We start from the raw sequence: 25619 nt of genomic DNA, 5'->3' as shown, positions 1-25619 counted from the left end.
GTGGTCCTGTGCAAAATACAGATTCTTTCAACGAATGTGAAGATGGTAAGCAGACTGCACACATCTTGTGTGGGTGAGGAGCTGCATTCTTCTTCCTACAAGAGAGGCATTTTACAAAGCGGGATGGCATTGTGTTAGAAAATGTTATTCCAAATTATAAAAAAAGTAAAATCAATAACTTTTTGGCATAACTGAGTTGAAAAAGCTCCGAAGTATGTTTATGTTTATGTTTATTAAAACTTTTGTAACGCGCTCTGTTACCACGGGGTATCCTGGCGCGCTGAGTGAATTTTGAGAACAAAAGTACTGAAACAGAGTCTGGAAGAACTACAAGAGCGGGGCATTGAACAAGTGGGTCTTGAGATCTTTTTTAAACACAGCAATGGTTGGCGAGGCTCTGAGAGAGAGGGGGAGAGCATTCCAGGCAGAGGCTGCTTTAACTGAAATGGATTGGCCTCCTATACGTGCATATTTGAATTTGGGGGTGGTTAATAAACAGAGGTTGGCCGATCGAAGGGCACGGTTGGGAACGTAAAATGAAAACCTTTTCTGCAGGTATGTTGGTCCCTGGCCATGGACTGCTCTGAATGCCAACACAAGAATTTTGAACAAAATTCGATGAGGTACTGGTAGCCAGTGCAAACTGCGTAAGTGGCTACGCACGCTAGATCTCCTTGGGAGGGAGAAAAGCAGACGTACTGCAGCGTTTTGTATCACCTGCAGACGGTGAACCATGTACGCAGGTAGACCACTAAATAAGGCTGGGATTCTTCTGATATGGGCCTGAAAAAAAGCACCAACTCTGTGAGGATTCTGCCAGTGTGACACATCATGCTCAGTTGAAGCCCCTGGAGTCACAGAGGGGAACACAGGGCTTTTACACAAGCTACTTCAAATCAAGTCTATTAGGCTGTTAAGACTGCTACTCAATATTTTTCACTGTAGATGCTGCAAAACAGTCTTGAGTCTAGGATCTTGGAGTTTAGTAGTCTAAATTTTGTAAATAAGGATCTTGGAGTTTAGCAGTCTAAATCTTGTAAATATTCTGCCTTAGATAAGCTCCTAAAGGGTGCCTTACATTATATAAATATATTGAAATGTGCACCCTAACTGTGAACATATTCATATACACATTAAGTAATAAATAAGAGATAAAGTATCCCTTTTGTACATTTTAAGGATATTGCAAGTCACCTCAGAGTTCCATAACCATACAGAGGAACGTGGCAAAAGGCAGAGTTCCTTCATAAGGTTATGGAACTCCGATGTGACTTGCAATATTCTGATCATTTACGCCAGGGAGTGTTTTATCCTATGTAATACATGGTTTCATCATCACCTTTCCCACCACCCACTTAAAACCTTGGTGCGTAGCTCTGTCATATGAGAAAGCAAGAATGTTGGCAGACACCTCCACCTTCAGAAGAACGACGATCCACCACCACCAGCAACAGGTTGCCAGAAGAAACTGGAACAAGATCACAGCCGACCAGCTCGCCGCTTCCCTGAGCCAGCACCCTCCTGCCAGCTCAGCGAACCCCAGCCAGGCGGCCGACAACCTCACGAAGTGGATCAGCAACTGCGCGGATGAACTCGCCCCTCTGAGGACCCCGCCCAGCAGACCCGGCAGCAAGAAAGCCCCATGGTTCACCGACGAACTCAAGAGCTCCAAGAAGAACTGCTGAGCCCTCGAGAAAGTCTGGAGAAAGGAACCTACACCGGACAACATGACCGCCCTCAAACTCGCCACCCGGAAGCACCACCAACTGATCCGCGCCGCCAAGAAAACTGCATTCAAGGACCGGCTGGACAACAACACACACAACTGCAAGGAACTCTTCAACATCGTGAAAGAGCTCTCCAACCCCAACGCCGGAAACAACGACATCACCCCTTCGCAAGACCTCTGCAACTCCCTCGCCTCCTACTTCCACAACAAGATCGCGGACATACACAACAGCTTCAGCACCCATCCGACGCACGCCACAACCACAGCAACGCCGCCCACCACCACCCTCCGAGCCTGGACTCCGATCAGCGCCGAAGACACCGTCCGCATGATGAACTCCGTCCACTCCGGATCTCCGACTGACCCTTGCCCTCACCACGTCTTCAACAAGGCCGACGCTGTCATCGCACCCCACCTGCGGGACATTATCAACACCTCCTTCGACACCGCCACCTTCCCCGAGAGCTGGAGGCACGCCGAACTCAGCGCTCTACTCAAGAAACCTACAGCAGACCCCACCGAACTCAAGAACTACCGCCCCATCTCGCTACTCCCGTTTCCAGCCAAAGTCATCGAGAAGACCGTCAACAAGCAGCTGGCCGCCTTCCTCGAGACGAACGGATCCCTCGACCCCTCGCAGTCCGGCTTCCGAGCCAACCACAGCACCGAGACCGCCCTCATCGCCGCCACCGACGACATCCGAGCCCTGATGGACAACGGAGAAACAAGGGCCCTCATCCTCCTAGACCTCTCCGCGGCCTTCGACACTGTAAATGTAAATGTATAGCCACCGCACCCTAGTGCAACGCCTCAGCAACGTCGGAGTCCAGGAGAAGGCACTGGAATTGATCGTCTCCTTCCTCGACGGAAGAACACAGAGAGTCCGCCTGCCACCGTACAAGTCAGAGGCCACCAAAGTCATCTGCGGCGTCCCTCAAGGATCCTCGCTGAGCCCTACCGTCTTCAACGTCTACATGAGCCCCCTCGCGGCCATCGCACGCCAACACAACCTCAACATAATCTCCTACGCCGATGACACCCAGCTGATCCTCTCCCTGACCAACGACCCCGCCGCCGCCAGAGCCAACCTGCACGAAGGGATGAAGGAGGTAGGCGAGTGGATGACGACCAGCTGCCTGAAACTGAACTCAGACAAGACGGAGGTCCTCATCCTGGGCTCCACACCCACCGCCTGGGACGACTCCTGGTGGCCCCCCGCCCTGGGCACCGCACCCAAACCAACAAACCACGCACGCAACCTGGGCTTCATCCTGGACTCCTCCCTCTCCATGACCAGACAAGTCAACGCCGTCTCCTCGGCGTGCTTCAACATCCTGCGCATGCTTCGGAAGATCTTCTGGTGGATCCCCACGGAGACCAGGAAGACCGTCACCCAGGCCCTCGTCACCAGCCGACTGGACTACGGCAACACCCTCTACGCCGGAACCACCGCCAAGCTCCAGAAGAGACTCCAGCGGATCCAGAACGCCTCAGCCAGACTCATCCTCGACATCCCACGAAACAGCCACATCTCCGGACACCTGAGAGACCTGCATTGGCTCCCCGTCAACAAAAGAATCACCTTCCGTCTCCTCACCCACGCACACAAAGCCCTACACGATCAAGGCCCGAGCTACCTCAACAACCGAATCAACTTCTACGCTCCCAAACGCCACCTCCACTCAGCCAGCCGCGCCCTCGCCACCGTCCCACGCATCCGTAGAGCGACAACAGGAGGAAGGTTCTTCTCCTACCTGGCCGCCAAGACCTGGAACTCCCTCCCGGCCGACCTGCGCCTGACCCAAGACCACCTCTCCTTCAGGAAGAAGCTCAAGACCTGGCTGTTCGAGCAGTAACGGCACCCCCCCCCCATAGCGCCTTGAGACCCAACGGGTAAGAAGTGCGCTCTATAAATGTCCTTGATTGATTGATTGATTGACATGAAGAATAAAAATAAAACCTCTAATCCAAAATTAAACACATCAAAAACTTGTTAGATTTTTGTTGCAAACTGGTATTAGAAACAGTCCAATACAAGTCAGTTAAAAAAATAAAAGCTGCAGTAGCTTATAATGTGTACAGACATGCAGAAATACTCTGGTTTTCTATATTTAAGAAATGCAAAAAATAAACATAGTCTCTCTGCTGGTCATTGTCAGCTATTAAAATAGAGCAGAAGAGCAGAAGACTGAAAAGCAATTTCCCTTTTCGTTGCTTTAAATAGCTGCTTCAATCATGCTCTGTGACCAGACCTGCCTTTCCTCTAGGCTGCTGGCAGCAGCAATTGACACGTCAGAACTCGACCTTAATATAGCCTTATAGCCCGCCGTAGTGGGCTATACCGGCTTTTAAAGGCGCGTTGCAGCGTTAAAGTCCCAAACCGAAGGACAGGGACTTAAGGCAGCTGGACTTTAACCCCTTCCATGCTGATGACGAACCCCTGCCGTCATGCACTACGGTGCTCGTGTGCTGATGACGGCTGGGGTTCGTCACGGCCCGCCCCTGTTCGTGTTGTTTACAGCACACCAGGGGAATCGCGGCCGCATGGAAGGGGTTAATAGCAGGTATAGCCCAGCTACGAAGGGCTATAGGGCTATTAGAACATTCTGCCACTAGAGGGCAGAATGCTCTAACAAATTGAACAAAGGTTTAAGGGAGCGTGAGGGGATTGAAATTCTCTGAGGCTCCCTGAAGCCTTTGTTCACAGCCAGAGCTGTGAACAAAGCAGCATTGGAATGTGACTGTGTGTAAAGTAATGCAAATGACGCATAAGTACAAGGAATTTTCATTACAGAAACTTCTACTTGTATTAAGAGACAATAAAAAAATAAAATGTGCTAATACAACTCTTAAACACTTGAGTTAACAATGGACACAGACACATAAAGCGAATGTGGGTGTAATAAAGTTTAAGAGACTTTTCTACAAAAGCCTTCACAAATTTTGCATGACAAATCGATGTATTATCAATACTAGTGCACAATTCAGTGGATGAACACTGCAACATCAATTATCAATTTCCAGTCACAAAATGTGGTTTCTTACTGCAATACAATTCTCAGCTTGACAAGAGATGATGGATGCAGAAAGACATCAAACATAAATTAGGATGCTGGTTCTCTGCCCTTAAAATGTGCCCCGTTCACAGTACTGTACTTCATTTAAATAACAGGAATAAAAGGTTACAAGCATTGATGTATGCTAACTAAGGTGTGGCATCCTTGCAGAAGTACAGACACAGACGTTTCTAATAAGTGTAGGCTAGTAGCTGGTGAGCAACGTGCAAAACAAGCCCCTATAAATGGAAAAATTAAATCTTGAGGGGATCTGACAGTTAATTCTTACTCAGAGAGGCTTTCTTGGACAAGGGAGCCCTGGCCTGAGAGATGAAGTAGGTGTAAGCTGGTTGCAGGGGTGGAAGCCAGAAGACTTTGATCTTGTGCTCTGGATGCTAAAACACTGTTGTCCGAACCTGCAGAGAGAGAATAAATACATCAGCGTTTCATCACAAAAACAAAAAGGCACATATAATTTTAGGATGTATTACAATACATTCTTAAAGTTGTCCTCACCACTAAATGTCTGCGCCAAAGATACTATTTTATGTATTTACTTTTACCAAGAAGGCAGTTTTTACATGATCTATTTTCACATTGAGTATTTCATTAGCAGCAATATTATGGTAAGATGAGTACTTTTCATGATGGGGAAGGCACAAGATTCGTTATAAGAATCATGAAACACTGCCTCAGAGTAAACCTTGTGGCTTACATATGACATGGGATGCCTTCTAGTTATTCCTTGAAGCTCTGCTGGATACTCTGCTAGATTCCTTGCACTAAAATAATCCTTTAATGTTATCTGAATCTACGGTCTCAATACTGGAGTATTGCAAAACAAAAAACAAGGATATGTCAAATATCTATGTGGAGGTCAGGAGATAAAAAAGTAAGAGTACTTAACTTAAAAAAAATGCTGTCTTACCAATTCTGTTCTGGCTAAACATGTCTTCTTGAGTGGACAGAATACTATCCTCATCTTGATCCTGTCCCATTGACTGCTCATTCTGTGATGTTGCCTTTAAATTATCCTGAGAATGCCACTGAAGCAGGTCACAAATAGATTTGTCCTTTTTAGGGATCTCCTCCTTATGGGGTGCAATGTTACGTGGGGTGTGAATTTCTTCTGACCTGAGATGAGAAAAATATTCAGCTGTATTAATGCTTGTTCTGCTACAATTTATAAACATTACATGTTTTATTAATAACTCAAAAGAAATTTTCAAATTATTATTCATGAAGTAAGGACACTCGAATAGCATACACTATGGAAGGCTGTTCCTCAACAAGGTTGAAAGAGTGATAATTTCGGCACAATTAATGTAGTATGGGGAATGCAAAGCAGATGGGCTTTCAAGGCTTTCCACAATCATAAGAGATCCAGTTTGAGCTACCAGTATGACAATCCCATGCTTAAGGGGTTGGGAGAGAACTGTGAATTACCTTCCGGAGGAATACATTTCTGTTGGGCTGCAATAAGGAACATCAAGAATAAAAAAAAATTCAACAAATGTATTTTTCTCTTCTTTTTCTTTTATAAATGTTGAAACTAATTAGAAAACTTCCTTAGTCAGAAGTACTAGGAAGTACTCAAAGACCAATTGGCTTTTACCATTGCCAGAATCATCAGCACAAAAAGAGCATTTTCATTTCTTTTCTCCGCTTTTGAAAATTCAGGAGGACCTCATTAATACGTGTCTCTATACTTGAATGATAGCTTGTGTTTTGATGTTTACTTTGAAAAGGCTAACACACATGGGTTATGTTTTTGGATACTAATAATAATCATTATTTGTTTTCCGCTCCCACTGATATTTAGTACATTTGTTTTACAAAAGTCATCCACTTCTGTCAGGAATCTCATTCACATAAGAGGTTAAGGATCTTTTTTTCTAGGTAGTTCTTCAGAAATTGCTCGTGTAAGTGCAGAGACAGATACAATTTTAAGGCAAGAACAGACACTCTAAATATGTTTTCATTCTAACTTTCATTACTGCGTGGTCAAGAGTTAATCACACATAACAGAATACATTACAAATAACTTAAAAAGGGCAGTGTAAGCAGTCGAGAATTTTTCAACAATAAGAAATCATTACTTGCAATATAATATGCATAAATATCTCAATTGGGACCAGTAATACCTCTTTTCTTGCTACTCACAACCGAGATTAGTAAAACTCTAAATTAACAACCTCCAAGGTAATGCCAAATTATTATTGAAATTGTTTTCTTGGTTTAAATTGTTTGCTCAGAGTTTACCACTGCTCTTCATCTTCAGACATTCCAGTGATTCCCATTACTGATGCCATGGCATGCTTGTGTCGGGTACTGGGGCAGGTACTGCTCGCACTGCTTCTTTTAGTCTTCTTTCTGTCCCTATTTCCACAGTAGCAGATTGAGCTGTGGCACACATGGCTGCTCATTCCAAGTGATGCCAGAAACTCGTATGCAGTTTGCTTGGGAAATTCCACTCTCACAAGCTTCCTCATGCCTCTCTCTTCAGACACCAAGGCTGATTGTGGGTGTGAGCATTGTTCTAGTCAGGACTTGATGCCAAGCGATACCACAACATTGGTGCCACAATTTCACCTGTATGCCATACTTCTTCAGTTTTCTCATATTTCCTACAGAAACTGTGACAACCACTCGCTCACTAGATGCTGCTTAACATTTCCATCATATCTTCAAATGAAATTTAGCACTCCCTGCAGGCTACTGATGTTACCTTACATTCAGAGCACATCGCAGAGTATGTTTTAGAAGCAATTTATCGGATTCATTGATGGTTCTCGTGCCCAACACGTTTACAATGGTAGGACACATTCTCTGAAATGTACACCACACTCTTTGGAACTACACATGGAGAGAGCTTGGTATAAGGGCACATTACATCCCTCTGGGGTTGGCATAGGTGTGATTCAACTTTAACTGTCGGCCCCTCCTGAAAATAAAATGTAAGTGAAAACAGTTAATTAATGTCAATAATGCCATGGCTGAAAGGTCCAAACATTTGACTGACCAGTCAGCTGAGCCGCACACTAGCACGTTGTTCTGTATAGGATGAGCAATTCTATGTATTAGACATTCCCAACACAATGTGATAAGATGTTACAAATACCAACCGTACAATTGTGCATATGGCTGTGTGTTTTGCAAAGGGGAGCCGATTCTGTTCCACAAATTAGATTAGCCTGCATGTGCCAAGAAAGGTCTTGTCTTTCAAAATAGAAGATTTCTATTCAGAAGCACAAATGGATGCAGATGCACGAGTGCACATATATGCACATGATTAGGATAGACTAAGTGCAGCTTGCACCTGACATTTTTTTTGTTTAGTTTGCCTGTGCTTCTCTACTTGTGAGAGCAGGTAGAGATTTCAACCGGCCTTCTACGTTGGAAACATGGAACCCCTCACAGTCTCTCAATGCCCCTCATTTTTATATTGCCCGAGATGTCTCAGAAGTTCAGATGTTAGGTGCCACATGGCCGCTCTGCCATAGATGACAGGTGATGGAGGGGAGTGAGTGGAGGGCAGGGAAAGGTTACCGAGCTAACTGGACATAATAGAGCCTTTCAACCCTCTGTCGAAAGATTTGGGTCTTGGGAAGAACATGCGGGAGCAGCTGATAAACATGCGCCTGCCTTTAAAAGCCCTTGCAGAAACTCTGGTTTAAAAAGTGCTTTTGAACTGCTACCTACACTTTGTCCAGTAAAGAAAATGCTGCAATTTAACTTCGGAATTGCATGATGACATTTTCTCTTAAGAAGATTCTGAGTAACTAACTTGTCACGTTCTGGATCTAGTGTAATCGGGATGCCTTTATTCTGTTAGCTTTTCCTAAACAATAATGGTGTGTAGTGCCATTTGGAAAGAAGGATTGGTTCAATAGTGGAGGCATTTATACAAGCCTCTTCTGCGAATCCAACATTTTTCGAAGTCGACCCATGGTGGGTCGACTTCGAAAAATATTGGGTCCACTAACTTTTCTTGGCAATAGTTTCAGGTATGGTCAATCTCTTTTTTGGACCTTGTCCCGATTTCGTCAGAAGAACATTGTCGTTTTTCTATAGAAGATGTTAACTATCACTTTCTCCTCTAAGTGGGTTTAAGACATTGGGCTATTAGCCTGTGTCTGACTTACACATTATTTGTCGAATGTTTTCATGCACATATTCCTCCACCTGAGGAAGAGCAATTCAGTCAGAAAAAATCAAAGGCGCTACGCTTTCAGGATGTTACAGAACAGTGCCCAGTAATAGACTTTCTAGACTCCCCAGGCAATAAGTGCCTCGTCATTGTGCCAACCTAACACAGGCAGCCAAGCCAATTGGACTGCACCCATCTCACAACATACTGAGCACTACTTTAGAGAGAAGCGTTTTAGGTAGCGATCAATCCTACAAGATATCACAGAGATAAGTAGTGGAACTCAACCCCTCTCATTTTGGAAAGGCACACTCAAGAGCATTAGGAAATCAGAGCTATTTTTTAAAGATGTATTTAAAAATCTAAATTCTATCCTAGTGGATACAATTTGAATTGTAAGTATTATAATATTGAACAAAAAAGTGGCAGCGATATTTATCAAAAGATTGAATAAAAAAATAATCTATACTACTATTATAAAGAGAGAACATAAACCTTTTGGCAAGGTAAACTCGGGAACCACAGCGCCAATCCACACACCCAATACATTGTTGTAATCCTCAGGGTGTGCAGATGGACATAGGCTATAGAAAATAAAAAAAAACGTAAATTTAAAAATATAACTTAAAAAAAAAGTAGTGCCCTGAAAGTAGCGCCGGCCGCTATGCTGACGGCCACGACGTAGCGCTGACCGCAACTTACGTGATGACGAGGAGGAGCGGCAGTGAAGTGAGGAGCTCGGGGAGGAGCGGCGGCTCAGGTAAGGCTCTGGGACACGGGACGGGAGGGAGCCGGTGAGGGAGGTTGGGCCGGAACAACTGCGGTAAGGCTCAGGGTGTGGGGGCAGCATTTCAGGCTTGCGTGCACTCCCGCCCCAGCCCCCGCCCGCCACGACATTGTCCGGGACACAGACAATGTCGTGGCGGGCGAAGGCCGGGGAGGGAGTGCACGCAAGCCTGAAATGCTGCCCCCAGCCCCCTTCTGCCCCAGGCAACGCTGGGGCGGGCTGCTAGTATTGTAATAAAGTGGTGCCATCAGAAAGCTTTCCTTATATTAATATATCCAAAATCAGTTTCCGGCCTCCGAGTGAACTCTGCTAAGTCCGTCCTGGTCCCCCTTCATCTTTCCCTTGAGTGCTTCGACTGGCAGTCCACAATACCCCTCCGGCAGCAGTCCTTTTAGTATCTCGGGATCTGGGTGGCCCTCCTTCCTGATCTAACTTGGACGCTGAACGTCAACCCAGTGGTGAAGAAGGCCCGGGCCGATATCCTCTGATGGCAATCGTTGACCCTGAACCCTATGGGTAAAATTGCTCTATTTAAAATGATGATATTGCCCAGGTTCCTCTATATGTTATGTTATTTATACTTATACCGCGCACAGCTGCCGCAGCGAAGGGGCGTCCTGGCGCTTTGACAAGGTACACACAACACAACACCCGAAAAAAAAAAAAGACTGGGAAGGCCACAGAAAGCAGTTTGAAGAGCTAAACAAAAAGAATGGTCTTGATGGCGCGTCTAAACTGAAGAAGGTCATCGAGAGCCCGAATATGAAGAGGAAGAGAATTCCACCACTTCGCCGCTAACACTCGAAAAGAGCGGCAACCAGCTCTACTCAGCCTGAAGCGCGGAACCACTGCCAGATTCTGACTCAGCGATCTGAGGGTTCGCGGGGGTGAATACTGAGTCAACAGGTTCTCCAGAATTTGGGGAGACGTGCCCTTGAGGATTTTAAACGCAAGGCATAGTACCTTGAATTTAATCCTCTGGTGTACCGGGAGCCAGTGGAGAGAGACTGCAACGATTTGGAGACCGAGCACCTCCTTGGCAGGCCTATCACAACTCTGGCTGCCGCATTTTGAACTCGCTGCAGCCGGGTGAGTTCTGACTGATTAATCCCCGCCAGAAGCGGGCTGGCATTATCGAGCCAGGACAGCACTGATGCTTGAACCACCAGTTGCCTGGTGGGAGCATCAAAGAATTTAAGGATAGGTCTTAAACCTCTGATGATGCCATAACAAGTAGCCGCCACCTTCTTGGTGTGACACATGAAGCTGAGGGTTGGATCAAGCCAAACCCCTAGACTTTTTATCTCCGATGCTGGAGAGGGGGTCTAGAATATGCCCCTTCTTTTCTCCCGTGCATGGTTCAGAGACATGGATAGCTTAGCTGTCAAATTTCTCTGGGGAGGGTGTCGACAGCCTTGCCCTCACGCAATGTCAGATCCCACCTTACGATGGCAGTCTGGGTATGACGAACCTCTATCTTTATTATCTGGCGACCCACCTTGTAGTGCATGACTGGTTCAACTGGGAATGGTCGGATCTGGTCTACTGGTTGGAGCTTTAAACCCTTGGTATGCCCAGTATTCAGGGGATGCTCTAAGGTAACACCATCCCCGGAGTGCTGCCGGAGATCACACGTGGGGTCCTCCTGGCCTGCCGGGCCTCCCTAAGCCACACTCATTGGACTGGGAAGCTGACCCAATGCACTCGGCTCTGGCAGGGCGCCCGGTTCCGAGGAGTGGCGAGATTAACCGCCTTCAGTGCATGGGACTTAATCGGGATCTCACAGTTGGGAGATGTCTGGAAGGGGGGACACATCCGCACTTTCCAAGACCTACAACGTACTTTCTCTTTACACCCTTCACAGTTCTTTCGTTATCTACAGCTGTGACACGCCATCCAATCACACGTCCCTGAGGGCACAACTCTGTCTGACTATAGCCCGCCAGAGGCCCAGGTTATGACTGGCAACTTGGTAGGAGAGGGGATCTCCTGTATCTATCGCTCTCTTACCTACCACAGCCCCAACACACTCTCACAGCTTAGAGTCCGGTGGGAGGGCTGGATCGAATCCTTAGATCACTGACTGGCGCGACGCCCTAATCACTTTCTCAGCGCGGCTCCGAATGGTGCAATTATACTACTTACACGCTGCCTATCTCACGCCGCTGCGCTTCTACCGTGCAGGTCTTCGTTCAGAAGCCTCCTGTCCACGTTGTTCACATCATCAAGCGGACTTTTTCCACATGGTATGGTCATGCTCACCTATCACACATTTTTGGGAATCTGTGCTGGGGGAACACACTGAGGTCCTGGGATGGGTGGAACCCTTTAACCCCACCAACTCGGCATCACCGAGGAACTGGACGGTTCTTGCGCGGATAAACTCTTTCTCAACACAGCCCTAGTGGTAGCAAAGAGACATTGCACAATGCTGGCTGAATACAGTGGCCCCTGCCCTGTCACAATGGCACAGAGGAGTTGACTGGTGTGCCGCGCAGGAGCGCTTTGTGTATGAGGTAAGGGGTTGTCCTAGGAAATCCCATAAGGTGTGGGGTAAATGGGTGGGGGCGATAAGACGACCAACACTGTTTGGATATTGTGGAATGTGGTGCGTGCCAGGTTTAACCCCTTCAACCACTGGATATTATCACGCAGTGTTATGGCATATGATGTTTTCAGGTGCATTGCATATTGAACCGACTGTGTATACTTTGTGCTGTGTGCCTTCTTCGAAAACTCAATAAAATTGGTTATCAAAAAAATATATCCAACACCACCCTCAAGTGAAAGACTAACCAAACTAAACTTAGCACCAAAGGTAAAATTGCGTAATTTGAGTTTTAAAGAACATTCACCCATGCATACCTCTTCTGAACAACAGAACTAATATTCAGAAAAATAGCATTGTCTGCTATTCTCATCTTTGTTGGCACGCAGGTTGATAAGCTCACAAGTGAAGGCTAAATAGGTGTATTAAAAAATATTACGAGGAGTTGACTGGGCAGGAAGGATTTTACTGACCAGATGGAATACAGTTTGAATTGAACAGAGAGATCACACATACAATTGAAAGGACAGACGGATGCTGTCAAGAGGGGTATCCGGTTAGAAACTAACTGCGAATAATAATGGTTCAAGCACAATCAATGGACTTTATCATTGGGTGTCATCTATCTACCCTGATGGGACCCTACTAGGAGAGACATTCCCTGCATAGACACAACGGTGACAACGCCAGATACCCATATATTTTGCAAAAAACGTGGTCATTTTGCCACCGCTGAATCTCATTTCACAGACGTTTAGGAACACTCTTGTATTAACGCTGAGTCGACATATTGTGAAGGATACAGATTACGCCAACTATGCTACCAATACATGGTCTCATCATCGCTGTTGCTTTTTATGTGATATGAACCTCCGTCAAAAGATACAAACTCTGAATAAGTCCCGTAAGAGATGAAACGCGTTGGCGGCAAGCAATTGTGTGATGTTTTAAAGGAATAAAGTGCCTCTGAATAAAAAGAATAAATTGACTACAATCAAGTATTGCAACAGTGTATCTTAATCATCGAGGAAGCTGTTCATTGATATATTGTGTTTTTGTTGAGATCTGATGAACTAGGACATCTATATGTAATACAGACTCTTTTGCTCGGGTACGGGGTCATTTTTGTTTTTGTAAATAGGTGTATGAGAAGCTTCAGCAAAGGTATGTGATAAGGTTTATTATGGCCTATGTCATGAGTCGCTGGGAAGAAGATCTTCTCTGTCTCTTCACACTTCATGTAATCTATCTGATTATTAGTGAACCTTTAAGAACAAACAATTAGCAGAAAAGGCCTTGACACCTTTCACTTACTTACATTCTGTGGAACTGCGATTATCGTTTAAAAACAATAAATGAAGTTCGCAACTTCTATGAAATCTTGTTCATCATATAAATAAATCACTCCAACAAAACAACATGAATATATTCAACCAGACTCTATTACCAAGTGGAAGTGAATAATGACATTAAATGTGCATTTTATGTTTGACCCCTACATCTAAATAACTAACATATATAATTAAAAATGGGATAACTAAAAGAAAAATATATGTATGATAATTATAACAGTTCTGTATCTGACATGGATCAAAATATGGTCACGTTGTCGGTTAAAATATGAAGCTTTAAACAGCTCAAAGAGCCTCTTTCTGAATGGCCTAAACCATTGTGAGTCAGACCCATCCTTCTGAAAGTGGGAGTTGTCTCATCTGCATCCATTTGTGTTTCTGTATAATAATCCTCTATTCTTTAAGACTAGATTTACCCAAGTCTGGCAAGAAAGTTCTTAATATGGAACAGAACCACCCATCCTTTGCAGAACACACATTTTGGCATGTTTACTATTGTGTGGTTGATATTTGTAACATGTTATCACTTTAATTAGGATCTTACTTGTGGAAGTCTGTGTAGATGCAACACATGTTTGCAAGAAACAGTTTTATATAGTTTATGGAACCACCAAGACATAAGAAAACATTATTTACATTCAGTAACAATCGTTCTGATGGATTGAATTTGAATGTGAATTTATAGGAATTTATATAGCGCACGTATACCCAGCGGTTTCATGGCGCTAGAGGATGCCTAACCCGGGGCTAGTGCAGGGAGATCACTCAGGTGGGAAGGCGTGTGAAAACAGAAAAGTCTTAAGAGCCCTACGGAATTCAAGATAGGAGGAAATGGATCTGATGTACAGGGGGAGGGAGTTCCAGAAAGTAGGGGCTAGGACAGCAAATTTCAAACCCCCGATCTGCTTTTTTTGAACCGGGGAACAGAAAGGAAGAATTTAGTGGAGGAGCGAAGTTCTCTGTTAGGACGATAAACATTGATGGCGGAAGAGATGAACCCTGGGGAAGTGAAAGGTAGTGCAGCGCAGCTTGAAGAGGGCCTGTTCTTTGATTGGCAACCAATGTAGAGATTTAAGTAGGGGAGTGATATGATGAAATCTGGTCAGCCCATAAATCAGGCAAGCAGCCTGATTTTGGACTAGCTGAAGGCGGCGGAAGGCATATGCGGGGGCACCATTGTACACTATATTCCCGTACTCCAGCCGGGAAAGGACCATTGCCATTAAAATCAGTTTTAGAGCGGGGAGATAAAAGAACCAGGAAATTGTCCTTATGGCGCGGAGGGCAAGAAAACATGAAGAGACGACTGAGCTGATCTGAGAATGGGGAGTGAGGTGTTTATTGAGTGAGATCCCAAGCGTTTTAACTGAGGAAGAGTGCGTGGGGGGGGGGGGAGGGGGGGGGCAGGGACGGAGGCCAAAAGTTTGGGGACCAAGGACTGGGAGTGCTACATGGAAATTTGTCAACTCATTCATTATTTTCCTCCAAGCGCCAGAACATATGCAATAATGCTTTCACGTCAACAGGAGGTGCCATGGCTTCAAGATTACTCCCAATTCCGTTGTTGTTTGGAGGAAAGGTGGCTTAAGGCTCTGGACCTCTCCAGCCTTTAAAGCAAAGTATACAAAGGATGTAAGCATTTATTCCTCCTTTCCCAATTTGTACTATTCCAATCCCATCAATGGGTACATTTTCCTTAAATATTACAGTACCAGTTGATTGATGTGAGCTAATTTCTTTTTATTAGTGTTCATTCAATATTTCATTCTTTAATGCTCATTTTCCATTTATCCACTAAGCAGTTGATTCATACAACATAGGACAGAACAGCCGACACGTGTTTCGCCCTGTTTTGCAAGTGGAGCCAGGGCTTTCTCAAGGCTGTTGATTGAAAAAAAGAGCAATTATGTATACTAATACTGTCAAACAAAACTAAAAAAGAGAGGAGAAGTAAAATGTGAATCCCATCAGTCCTTGTCCATTTTTCCCTCCGCATGCCCCTAAAGGTGAAGGCGGGCCTGAATAATTCAAAGGAAATGACTAGAGAAAACAAACAAGATACTGTATTTTTTGCACTGTGATCAACTCTCAGAGTAGGGAAGCTGGAAGACTTGATTAGGAAACCGAACAGAAAGATTATGAAATGTTTTTTCTTCTGATGAAATATCTACTTGAAGATTTCTCACCTTAAGTATTGAATATCCAAGCAGTACCATGGACGTGGCTGGGTGTGAGGAAAGAAAAATCCAAAACGGTCTACCTCAACAGCAATAAGGCAAATCATCCAAACCAAGGTGTATTTGTCAGGCAAAACTACATCCTCAAAGATTCAGCAAATCATGATAGATTGGTAGGGTCTCAAACAACAGCATCACAATAAGAAGAAAGAAGCAAACCCGACGGATGTACGATTATACTGTCATAGAAACAAGCTAACTACCATAACACAGAAATGCATAAAAAAGAAAAAAAGGAAAAAAAGAGTAAAACGCTTCAACAGTAACACCCAATACAACATAACCAACTGGTCCAGTAGACAAAAGTGGTGCCTACAAAATGGCAACAAAAATGAAATCCACCCAGTGGGAAAGAATGAAGGCTTGTTCCAAACCCCACACACCATAACAAAGAGGAAAAATGGACGCAAATACTTCCTCTAAACACAAACACCAACTCCCGCCCTAAAGAGCACTAGAACGTACTCTTGTTGTACTAACGAAGGATAAACCCATCCATCACACAAGAACATACTAGTCCTCCGATGACAAACTGAAGACAAGAGCACCAAATGAATGAAGGATAAATAAAGTGTACCAAAAGAAGGAAGTAAAGGCAACAGAAGGAGACCTCACAGCAGCAAAGACCAGAACAAGGTGCAATACCTGGCAAATTATATTTTTGAGAAATTGTGTTGGTTGAGGGGATGTGAGCCCTTCGAAAGCAACAGCCACAATCCTTGTACCACAAAAGTCACAAAATTTACTAATTGTTAATTCCGAACTAGGACCCTCAACCACACCATCGCAGACACCACATAAATAAAAATTATGTATTTTCGAGAAAACACTATTTATTAGAATGATTCAGAACTTTACACAGAGGACTTATCACCACCCTCCAAAGTCACACTGTGCCATAAACTGCTTCTTGCTGATCAGTGATTTTGTGAAAGATACTTTGATTTTAACTTGGTCTTCTGTAAGAGTGTTTCTTTTCATTATTTAGTGATCAACAATGATCACTGTTCTACTGCTACTGAATGGACACTATGTCCGATGACATGAACACCGTCAACCTCCTTGAAAGCATGAACAACATCGGCATCGGCATCACTCAACTAGTCACCAACCCCACTCACATCGCAGGACACACACTCAACAAAATCTTCACTGCCTGTGACACTGTCAAGTACAGCCATTTCACTGATCTCACCTGGACGGACCACGCCATCATCCATTTCACTGTTATAGGTTCCCCAGGCACCTCCACCAAACCACTGAGCACCTCTAGTCGAAGCTGGAGCAAAGTTTCTGAGAGCCAATAGACCAATTCTTTTAAAGCCTCCCACCCGGACACCTCAACCAACTTGGTACAGGCTGGCAAGAACGTCTCCGTATGAATCACCAATTGCGCCAACAGTCTTGCCCCTGTCAAGACCACAAAGCCCAAGAGATCCTCCAAACAGGCCAGCTCGTACACCAAAGAACAGAGTGCTACAAAACGCAACTGCAAATTGAAAGGAAGTGGCATACAAACAAGAAAACCGCAGACAGAACCTCTTTCAAAAGTCTCTCAACCAATATCACCAACTCCTCAAAAACACACACAGAGGATTGTCCTGCAAACCTCATCAAAGCCAGTTTGAACCACAGTAAAAAAAACTACGACTTCTCTGTTTCCGCAGGGCACCGGGAAACCCATTTGGGTAGCTGTTGTATCTAGAAATAAATGTAAATAACATAACATAACATCGTCAGAGAGTTCTCCTTCCCCCTCAGTCACCGAAAACATCATCACCCCTTCCCAGGAATTCTGCAGCACCCTGGCTGACTTTTTCCATGAGCAGACCACGATCAACAAAAACTTCGAACCCCCACACATCAACTCCGCCATCTACATTGCTCCCACAGACCACAACCACCTGCTGACAACCTGGGACCAGCTCAGTGCACAAAACATTTATGACATCATGAACCCAACACCCAAGGACCCCTGCCCCCACCACCTGTTCAATCTAGGAAGCAAGTCGATCAGCAACCAACTCACTACCATCTTCAATGCGTCCATCACCACAACCTTCTCCACAAAAGTCCAACCCCTTCTCAAGAAGCTGACCACAGCAAACTCAAGAACTACAATCCCATCAATCTGCTCCCCTTCCCCACCGAAGTTCTCCCAAAAAGCAATCACCAGCCAACTCATTGTACACCTGGAGAACAACAATCGTCTGAACATCTCCCAATCACGATTGCGCACCAACCAAAGCACCAAAATCGCCCTGATCACTACCACTGACTACATCAGAGCCCTCCTTTACTTAGGAGAAACAGCAGCACTGATCCCCCTCCATCTCTCAGAAGCACTCAACACTGTATCCCACAACACCCTTAAAAAGAGGCTTCAACAGATTGGAATTGAAGGAAACGCACTCAAATGGATCACAATCTTCCTCACCAGAAGAACCCAGACGGTCTGCCTTCCTCTCTTCACCTCTGAACATTACAGCATCCTCTGTGGTGACCCTTAAGACTCATCCCTCATCCCCACTATGTTCAACACCCACATGACCCCGTCCTGGCCAACATAGTCAGAACCCATGGACTTCACTTCATATCCTACGCCACCGACACGCAGCTCATCTTTTAACTATCAGAAAATCCCTCCACAAGGCCCAACTTTTACAAGTGCATGACAGGCGGTGCAGACTGGATGAAAGACAACTGCTGAAATGCAACACAGACAAAATGGAAGTTCTGGGCTTGGGGAATGGGTCCAGGTGGTCATCCGAACACGGACCCTAAACCACACCGACAGACAGACCAAGCCTGCAACCTCAGCATCATCCTGAACACCAAGCTCACAATGAAAAACCAGATCAATGCAGTCTCCCCCACCTGCTTCCTCACTCTGCGAATACTTCGCAAGATCTTTAAATGGGTCCGCGTCCGCACCAGACGATCCATCACTCAAATCCTAGTTACCAGCCAGCTAGACTACACAACGCACTATGCAGGAATTACCTTGTACCTCCTGACGAGACTGTAAACAATACAGAATTCAGCAGTCAGGCTCATCCTCAAACTCCCCAAGCAAACCTACATCCCCCCCCACCTTAGGAAGCTCCCATGCCTCCCCATTAAGAGATGTCACTTCAAGATGCAGCCCAGCACAAACAAGGCCCAGCATACATCAACCACCACCTGAACTTCCACCAACCCGCCAGACACCTGTGCACCACCTCCTTTTTCCTCGCCCACACCCATCGCATCCGTTGAAGCAACAGCAGAGGACGTTCCTTCTCCTACCTTGCAGCCGAGTCCGGGAAGGACCTACCCCTAAACCTTTGCACTTTATCCTCTCTGTTGAAATTCAGGAAAGAACTTAAGACCTGGCTGTTCAACTCAATCCTACCGAAGGCAGCAGAACTCACAGGACATGAATACCCTCACAGGTTATTAGCTGCGCTTACAATTAATATGGTCATTTACAAAGAAATGTATTGTTATCATCACTATACACATTATTGCATACACAGAACTAGCTATCCTATGGAAAAATACAATTATACACAATGGAACCATTGTGAAGCTCCATCTCCTAATAGTCACCCAAACTTCCTAATGATATTTCTTTACTTCCAGAACGAGGAGGGTTACATCTTTCAGTTATCTATTTTTCACAAAGTCCCCAGTGACTTCAGAAGAATCGAATAGCAACTAACAAGTTGATTTTTTCAAATTAATTCAGTCAGTACCTGGCCATCCAAGCATATCAGTATTAGAAAAAATATTACTGAGAAAAGCATTTGGGGAACAAACTTTTGCCTCATTCAAGGAAAAGAGCCATAATTTAAAAGATGCATTATACCTTAAGAAATAATTTTTTAACAAGACTATCGAGAAGACTACCTGTCTGTAAATTGGTACTATAAAAGCTTTTAAAAGCCTTTTATATCAAAAGTTAATTTAACTCTATTTAATAACTGGCATTCCTAAATGAACGCTTCAGATTCTGATGTAAATTATACGAACCAGGAAGGAACCTAATTCACAACTAAAGGTTTAGCTTTATGGCGCTATGATTAGTATACCTGAATGTGTCATTTTCTATCCAGCACCGCAGGCCCTAAAACTATTCTACCTGATCCACAATATAGCACACACACACACCTGTAATCGTCACTACATACAGTGTGGGAAAGCTGTTCCAACACTGGTAACCACATTCCAGTCCGGTTATGAAAGAACATTTATCTTCAGTCAAAAAAAAATGCATTTTTCTGACTAACTTCTAGGACCATATCGTACTAGGAATAAACGATTTATAGCGCCAGGAATATATGCGATTTATAATTAAGTAAACAAATACTCAGAAAATGAAGCTTAAGAGAGATTTAGGCAAATAGATTAGGAATACCTGCAAACGTTCTTTAATGTTATCGACAATGGTATGAATAGACTCTCTAAAAGACTGTACTAATTAAATCGCATCCTGTCTTTGGCCTTAGAACTCCTCAAAGGAGTCCAGACTCAGCTAAATTTTTTTTTTTTTAAGACTTTATTTATCATACTTTTTTTCAAGTGTTACATCCATCACAAAAAAAAATATGCAACCAGGTACAGACTTACAGCAGAATCGCTCTCGGCCATAAGTAATCCTCTGGGATGACATTAACAGTCAGTCTGTAGCATAACAATAGCGAGAAAAAAGGTGGCCTTTAACATCCCCTTAAGTACTCCTTGCATACTTATACATCGCATCAGTCTTATCGAATTCCGTGGAAACTCTCTTAACCACCCGCCCCCAATTCTTCCCCAACTCTCCCCTCCTCCCGCTCCCGCTGCCGGGTCCGAAAAAAAAAGAAAAAAGGAACACCTTGAGCGTTCTGGTTATCTAATCACGATCAAGAAAGAGAAAAGTGGTGAACAACAATTTTCATGGTAAAAGATGGGGTCTATGTCGTCTGCTACTCACAATGGGTCCCCAGGTGTCACATCGCCTGTAGGCTGAGCCTATCCCCATCCCGAACCTCCCACTTTTGAGTTATTTTGCGTCAAGAGAGAGTCTAATTCCACCAGCTCCTGAAACATTACTCCCCAGGCCTGTAGGACCTTCGGTAACTTCCCATCCCTCCTTGTGTGCCTCATGTGCTCTTCCTCTGCCAGCGCCCATTCTCTCAGGTCTGTCCTCCACTTCTGCAGCGTCAGGCCCTGTGGGGACAACCAATGGATCGCAATACGGCGACGGGCTGTAACCAGGCCCAGTACCAAAAACCGCCTGCTCACCTTTCGCTTGGTGTCCCGGGGGATTAGGCCTCTTAGGCAGGGGTCCAAATCTATCACCTAACTCGACACCTTCACCAGAACCTCCAGAACCGACGTCCAGTATGATTGGAGGACCGGGCACGTCCACATCATATGCACAAAATCTGCCAAGGGACTGCGACATCTCGGGCAGTGGGCATCCCTGGAATTGTCTATGGTCTGGAGACGTTTAGGAAAGAGGTAGGTCATGTGTACAATATCATATTGGATTTGTTGAAAGCGGTTACTCACAGACACCTTCCAAACACTCTCGTTTATTTTTTCCCATTCACGTGGAGTGATCTCCTGTGGACACACCCGCTGCCATCTATCCTCTATCGCCAGGGGTCGCGCCTTTTTATCCTCTCGCAGAGCCCTATAAAGGTGGGTCACAAATTTCCGACCCCCCGCCATTGCCAACATAGTGACCAGCGTGCGAGTGTGTGCCACTTTAGCGTATTGGAGAAATTGCCCGGGGCCAAGCTCAAAGGGGGCAACCGCCTCCTGATAGGTGACAAGTTTATCATTTGGGTACAGATCCGCCAGCTTCAAGCATCCCGCGTCTACCCATTTATCGGTGGACATGACCTGCGCAATCCGGGCAAAGGACGGCATGAGCCACAGATCTAAATCAGGGGCGAATGGCTTATGATGGAGGAGACGCCTCGTCACCCGATCCTATATTGCGGCCACCAGACGTGCCAGCGGGGGGAATGATTCCACTGCCCTCCTATTTGCCATAGCTGCGCTCCCAATTGCCCACTCCCGTAGGTTCCTGCCAACAAGGACCGCTCCCAAGAGGAGTCGGTATCTAGCCAGGCGATCGCGTGTTGCAGTTGTGAGGCGAAGTAGTATAGCTCCAGGTCGGGGACTTCCAGACCCCCCAGGCCCCACCTGCGTTTCAGGACCTCCAAACTCACTCTGCATCTCTTCCCATTCCAAAGTAGAAGGACCAAGAGGGAATCCAATTCCCGAAAAACCCGGTGCGGTATCTCGTAGAAGGACCCCTGCATAGTGTACAGACATCGCGGGAGGACCACCATCTTAATTAAGGCAATCTTCCCCATCAGGGAGAGCTGAAGGATTTTCCAGAAGGTGATACTTCCACGTAGACCCCGAATTATCCGTCCCATATTGTGCTGGAAGAATGTGGCCCAATTGCGACCAATCCAGATTCCTAAATAGCGCAGAGGATCCTCTACCCATGGGAGTCCTATCTCGGGACGCGGGACCCCCTCCCAGTCTGCCTGCTCTCCAATCGCAGGAAGCTGGGATTTCGCTTTGTTTACCGCAAGGCCTGAAGCAGCCGTAAAATGCGTTAATGCGGTCATCAAGATCGGCAGTGACTGCGTCGGCTGGCTCAAATAAATCAGTGCGTCGTCCGCATACAGGGACACCACATGCTCCACCGCCCCTACTCGAATACCTCGACCCCCAAGCACCGCACGGAGATGGCATGCCAACGGCTCCATCGCCGGGGCGAATAGTAGGGGGAGAGAGGGCACCCCTGACGGGTTCCCCTTGATATAGGTATCTCATCCGTGACACATCGACCAGTGCGGACTCGGATCTGGTATATAACAGCTGAACCCAGTTCACAAACCCCTCCCCCAGTCCTAGTTTTAAAAGCACCTTCCAGAGGTAGGTCCAGTGGATCGAGTCGAACGCTTGTTCGATGTCCAGAAATACAAGCGTGTTTTGCCCGGCCTGTCCCTCCAAAGTTTGCATGACGTGACCCAAACGGCGGATGTTCTGCAGGGTGGTCCGGCCCGGGACGAACCCTGACTGATCGTCATGGACCAAGCGACAGAGATAGGGAAGGAGTCTACAGGTCAGCACCTGGCTGATAACTTTCAAGTCCACATTCAACATGGATATGGGCCTATAGGATCCCAGGAGTAGCGGATCCTTCCCTGGCTTGAGGATCATAACTATTGTCGCCGCTGGCATGGAGTCTGGGAGCAAACCCCGATCATAGGCCACCGTTGCCACCTCCAGGAGTCTCGGGACCAGAATACCCGGGAACTCTTCATAGAGTTCAGCCGCGAGTCCATCCATCCCCGGGGACTTAGCCCTCTGCAGATGGGCTATAGCGGCACGCAATTCCTCCTCTCGGAGTGGCCCTCCCAGTTCCTCCTGGCTATCCGCGTCGACCCTTGGCAGTTGTATCCTCTTGAGAAACCTGTCCTCTGCCTCAGCGCCTGGCAGGGGCTGCGCCTCCGAGTATATTTTTTGTAGGTGGGATCGGAACACTTCGTTAATCGGCCTACTTCATTTTGAAGCGCCAGGATCGGGTGGGGTCGGGTTTCCGCCCGAATCAAGCGGGCCAACAGTCTCCCTGCCTTATCGCCCTCCGCGTACCATTTCTTTCTGCTGGCTGTCCTATTAAATTTTCCAAGGGAGGCCCAGGAGTCTCCTAGATGTTGTCGGGTAGCCGTCCATTCCGGCCGCTGTTCTTTATCTGTTGGGAAGTCCCTCTCCAACTCTGCCAATCGGTCCTCATGTCGTCGGAGTCCCTCTCTAGGACGCGTTTAACCCCTACTTCCGTGGACAGGCAGGTTCCCCGGATTACCACTTTCATGGCATCCCATTCAGTAGCCCTTGTACTAGCCGATCCCCAGTTCACGTCTAGATATGCCTTGAGTCCTTGTAAAATAGCCTCCTTGTATGTGGGGTCATCAAAGGCCTCCGTATTGAGTCTCCAGAGCGGGATCTTGGGGCGAGGGCCACCCACCAGGTACGTAAGCAGAAGTGGGGAATGATCGGACAGGTAGCGGGCCAAATAGTGGATCTCCTCCACCCGGTCGATGACCATACCTTGGAGAAAAAAAATAATCTAGTCTACTATGAGTGGTGCCAGCAGGTGTGTAACACGAGTACACTCGGCGAGCAGGGTTTTGGTGTCTCCAAACATTTATCAGGACATAATTATGTAGCATCTGGGTCAATGCTTCTCTCAGTTTGGGTTTGGCGTCTAACTTTGGGGGGCATCTATGTAAATCTCCATCAAGAGCACAGTTAAAGTCCCAGCTATAAGGAGCTACATATCAGGGTCTATATTCAGTTGTCCTAGCACTCGACCCAAAAATCAGTCATCAGTGTTCGGGCCGTATACGTTTACCAAGCATACACTATGTCCATCTAGGGTACCCACTACTATAACATATCTGCCCTCCGGGTCCAGTTTTGAGTAAGTGGCTTTAAAAGGAACCCCGGGAGCTACCCAAATTAGGACCCCTCTAGCAAACGCAGAGTAAGATGTGGCAAAGAACTGTCCCCGCCATCTACGCTGAACATACTTAAGGCAATCTCCCCAAAGGTGCGTTTCCTGGAGGAAATCAAAGCTGACACCATACCAGCGGAGATAGGTGGCCACCCTAATCCGCTTAATCCTATGATTTAGCTCTCTGACATTCCACGTTATTAGCTTGTATTTACATGTATTGCCAGCCATGTTTGTAATATATTCGGCAGCGCGCCCCCCCTCCTGGAACCCTTTGGCATCCCCTCCACCATCTTGATGCCATACCAGGCAAACAACATAAACCCAACAAAGCAAAAATAAATTCGGACCCGGCAGCTATTCTTCCCCATATCAAAACCGGAACCCCCAACATCACCCACCCACGGCGGTAGTACCACATCTCCCAATCCAGGCCTGGTCAAGAGATCTCGAACCCCGCCCCAAAGACGTTCCCCCCTCAAACCCTCCCTATTAGCCCACAATGGAAGAGTAAACTTTGTATAAACAAACTATTACGTAGTAGTCCAGAAAGAAACCGCTTTTCCCTTGAAGCTGAACATTCAGCCGACTGACTGGTACCTCGCAGCCCTGCCCGGCCAAGGCCTAGCCGACCGCGACAGCACTCTACAGTCGGCTTTGTGAACTGAATGTGGCACACTAACGCCATCGCTGCAATAATACTGTGATTAAGACCCCCCCCTTCTACATTATGCTCCAATTCCTCCAGGGACCAACCTCATTTTCAACTCGTCGGGCCGCACAGATCCCCCCATAATAAGCAGGGAAATACTCACAGTGTCCAAGACCCCCCTCGGTCTGTTCAAACCCTCAGGTTTACCAGTCAGTTGTCCTGTGCAGGAATATCCGCCGGGCCGGCAGCACCCCCGTGTCCGATTGAGTTTCCTGCACCAAACACAGAGGGGAACACTGGTTCTGGGTTGGGATCTTCTTGAGTTCCGCCCGGTGGGGGCCATCCAGGCCCACCGTTATAAGACCCGTCTCGGTGATATCCTGCTCTCCCTGGGATGGGCCCCCTGCACCACGGCGCTGGCTCTGTCGCCGTGCGCTCGATCGTCGTTGCTCTTGCCAGCCTTGCACGTTATCCTGTCCCGCAAATCCCAGAGAGTCCATCCAGTTCTCCGCATCCGACGAGCGATCAAAGAAGTAGGATCTCTCATTGTGCTGCACTCGGAGCCTGGCCGGGAAAAGCAAACTGTATTTTACACTGTG

The 25619-nt window shown here is 46.3% G+C and overlaps 1 protein-coding gene across 6 annotated transcripts in view; it reads right to left on the bottom strand.

Annotated features, from left to right (window-relative positions):
- Positions 1–25619, bottom strand: part of TP53BP1 (tumor protein p53 binding protein 1) — a 1075988-nt gene that overhangs the window by 756415 nt on the left and 293954 nt on the right. For all 6 annotated transcript variants that reach the window (XM_086958203.1, XM_086958207.1, XM_086958208.1 and 3 more), the window contains exons 8-9: positions 5714–5919; positions 5075–5201 (exon numbers count right to left, since the gene is read on the bottom strand). In XM_086958203.1, the coding sequence (XP_086814329.1) occupies positions 5075–5201; positions 5714–5919 (333 nt within the window). The remainder of the gene's footprint in view (positions 1–5074; positions 5202–5713; positions 5920–25619) is intronic.

The sequence above is a fragment of the Lissotriton vulgaris genome, chromosome 2_1, assembly GCF_964263255.1.
Source record: "Lissotriton vulgaris chromosome 2_1, aLisVul1.2, whole genome shotgun sequence".
In the NCBI taxonomy this organism is placed as follows: Eukaryota; Metazoa; Chordata; class Amphibia; order Caudata; family Salamandridae; genus Lissotriton; species Lissotriton vulgaris.
Note: the sequence above shows the minus strand (reverse complement) of the source record. Positions and strands in the feature narration are given on the sequence as shown.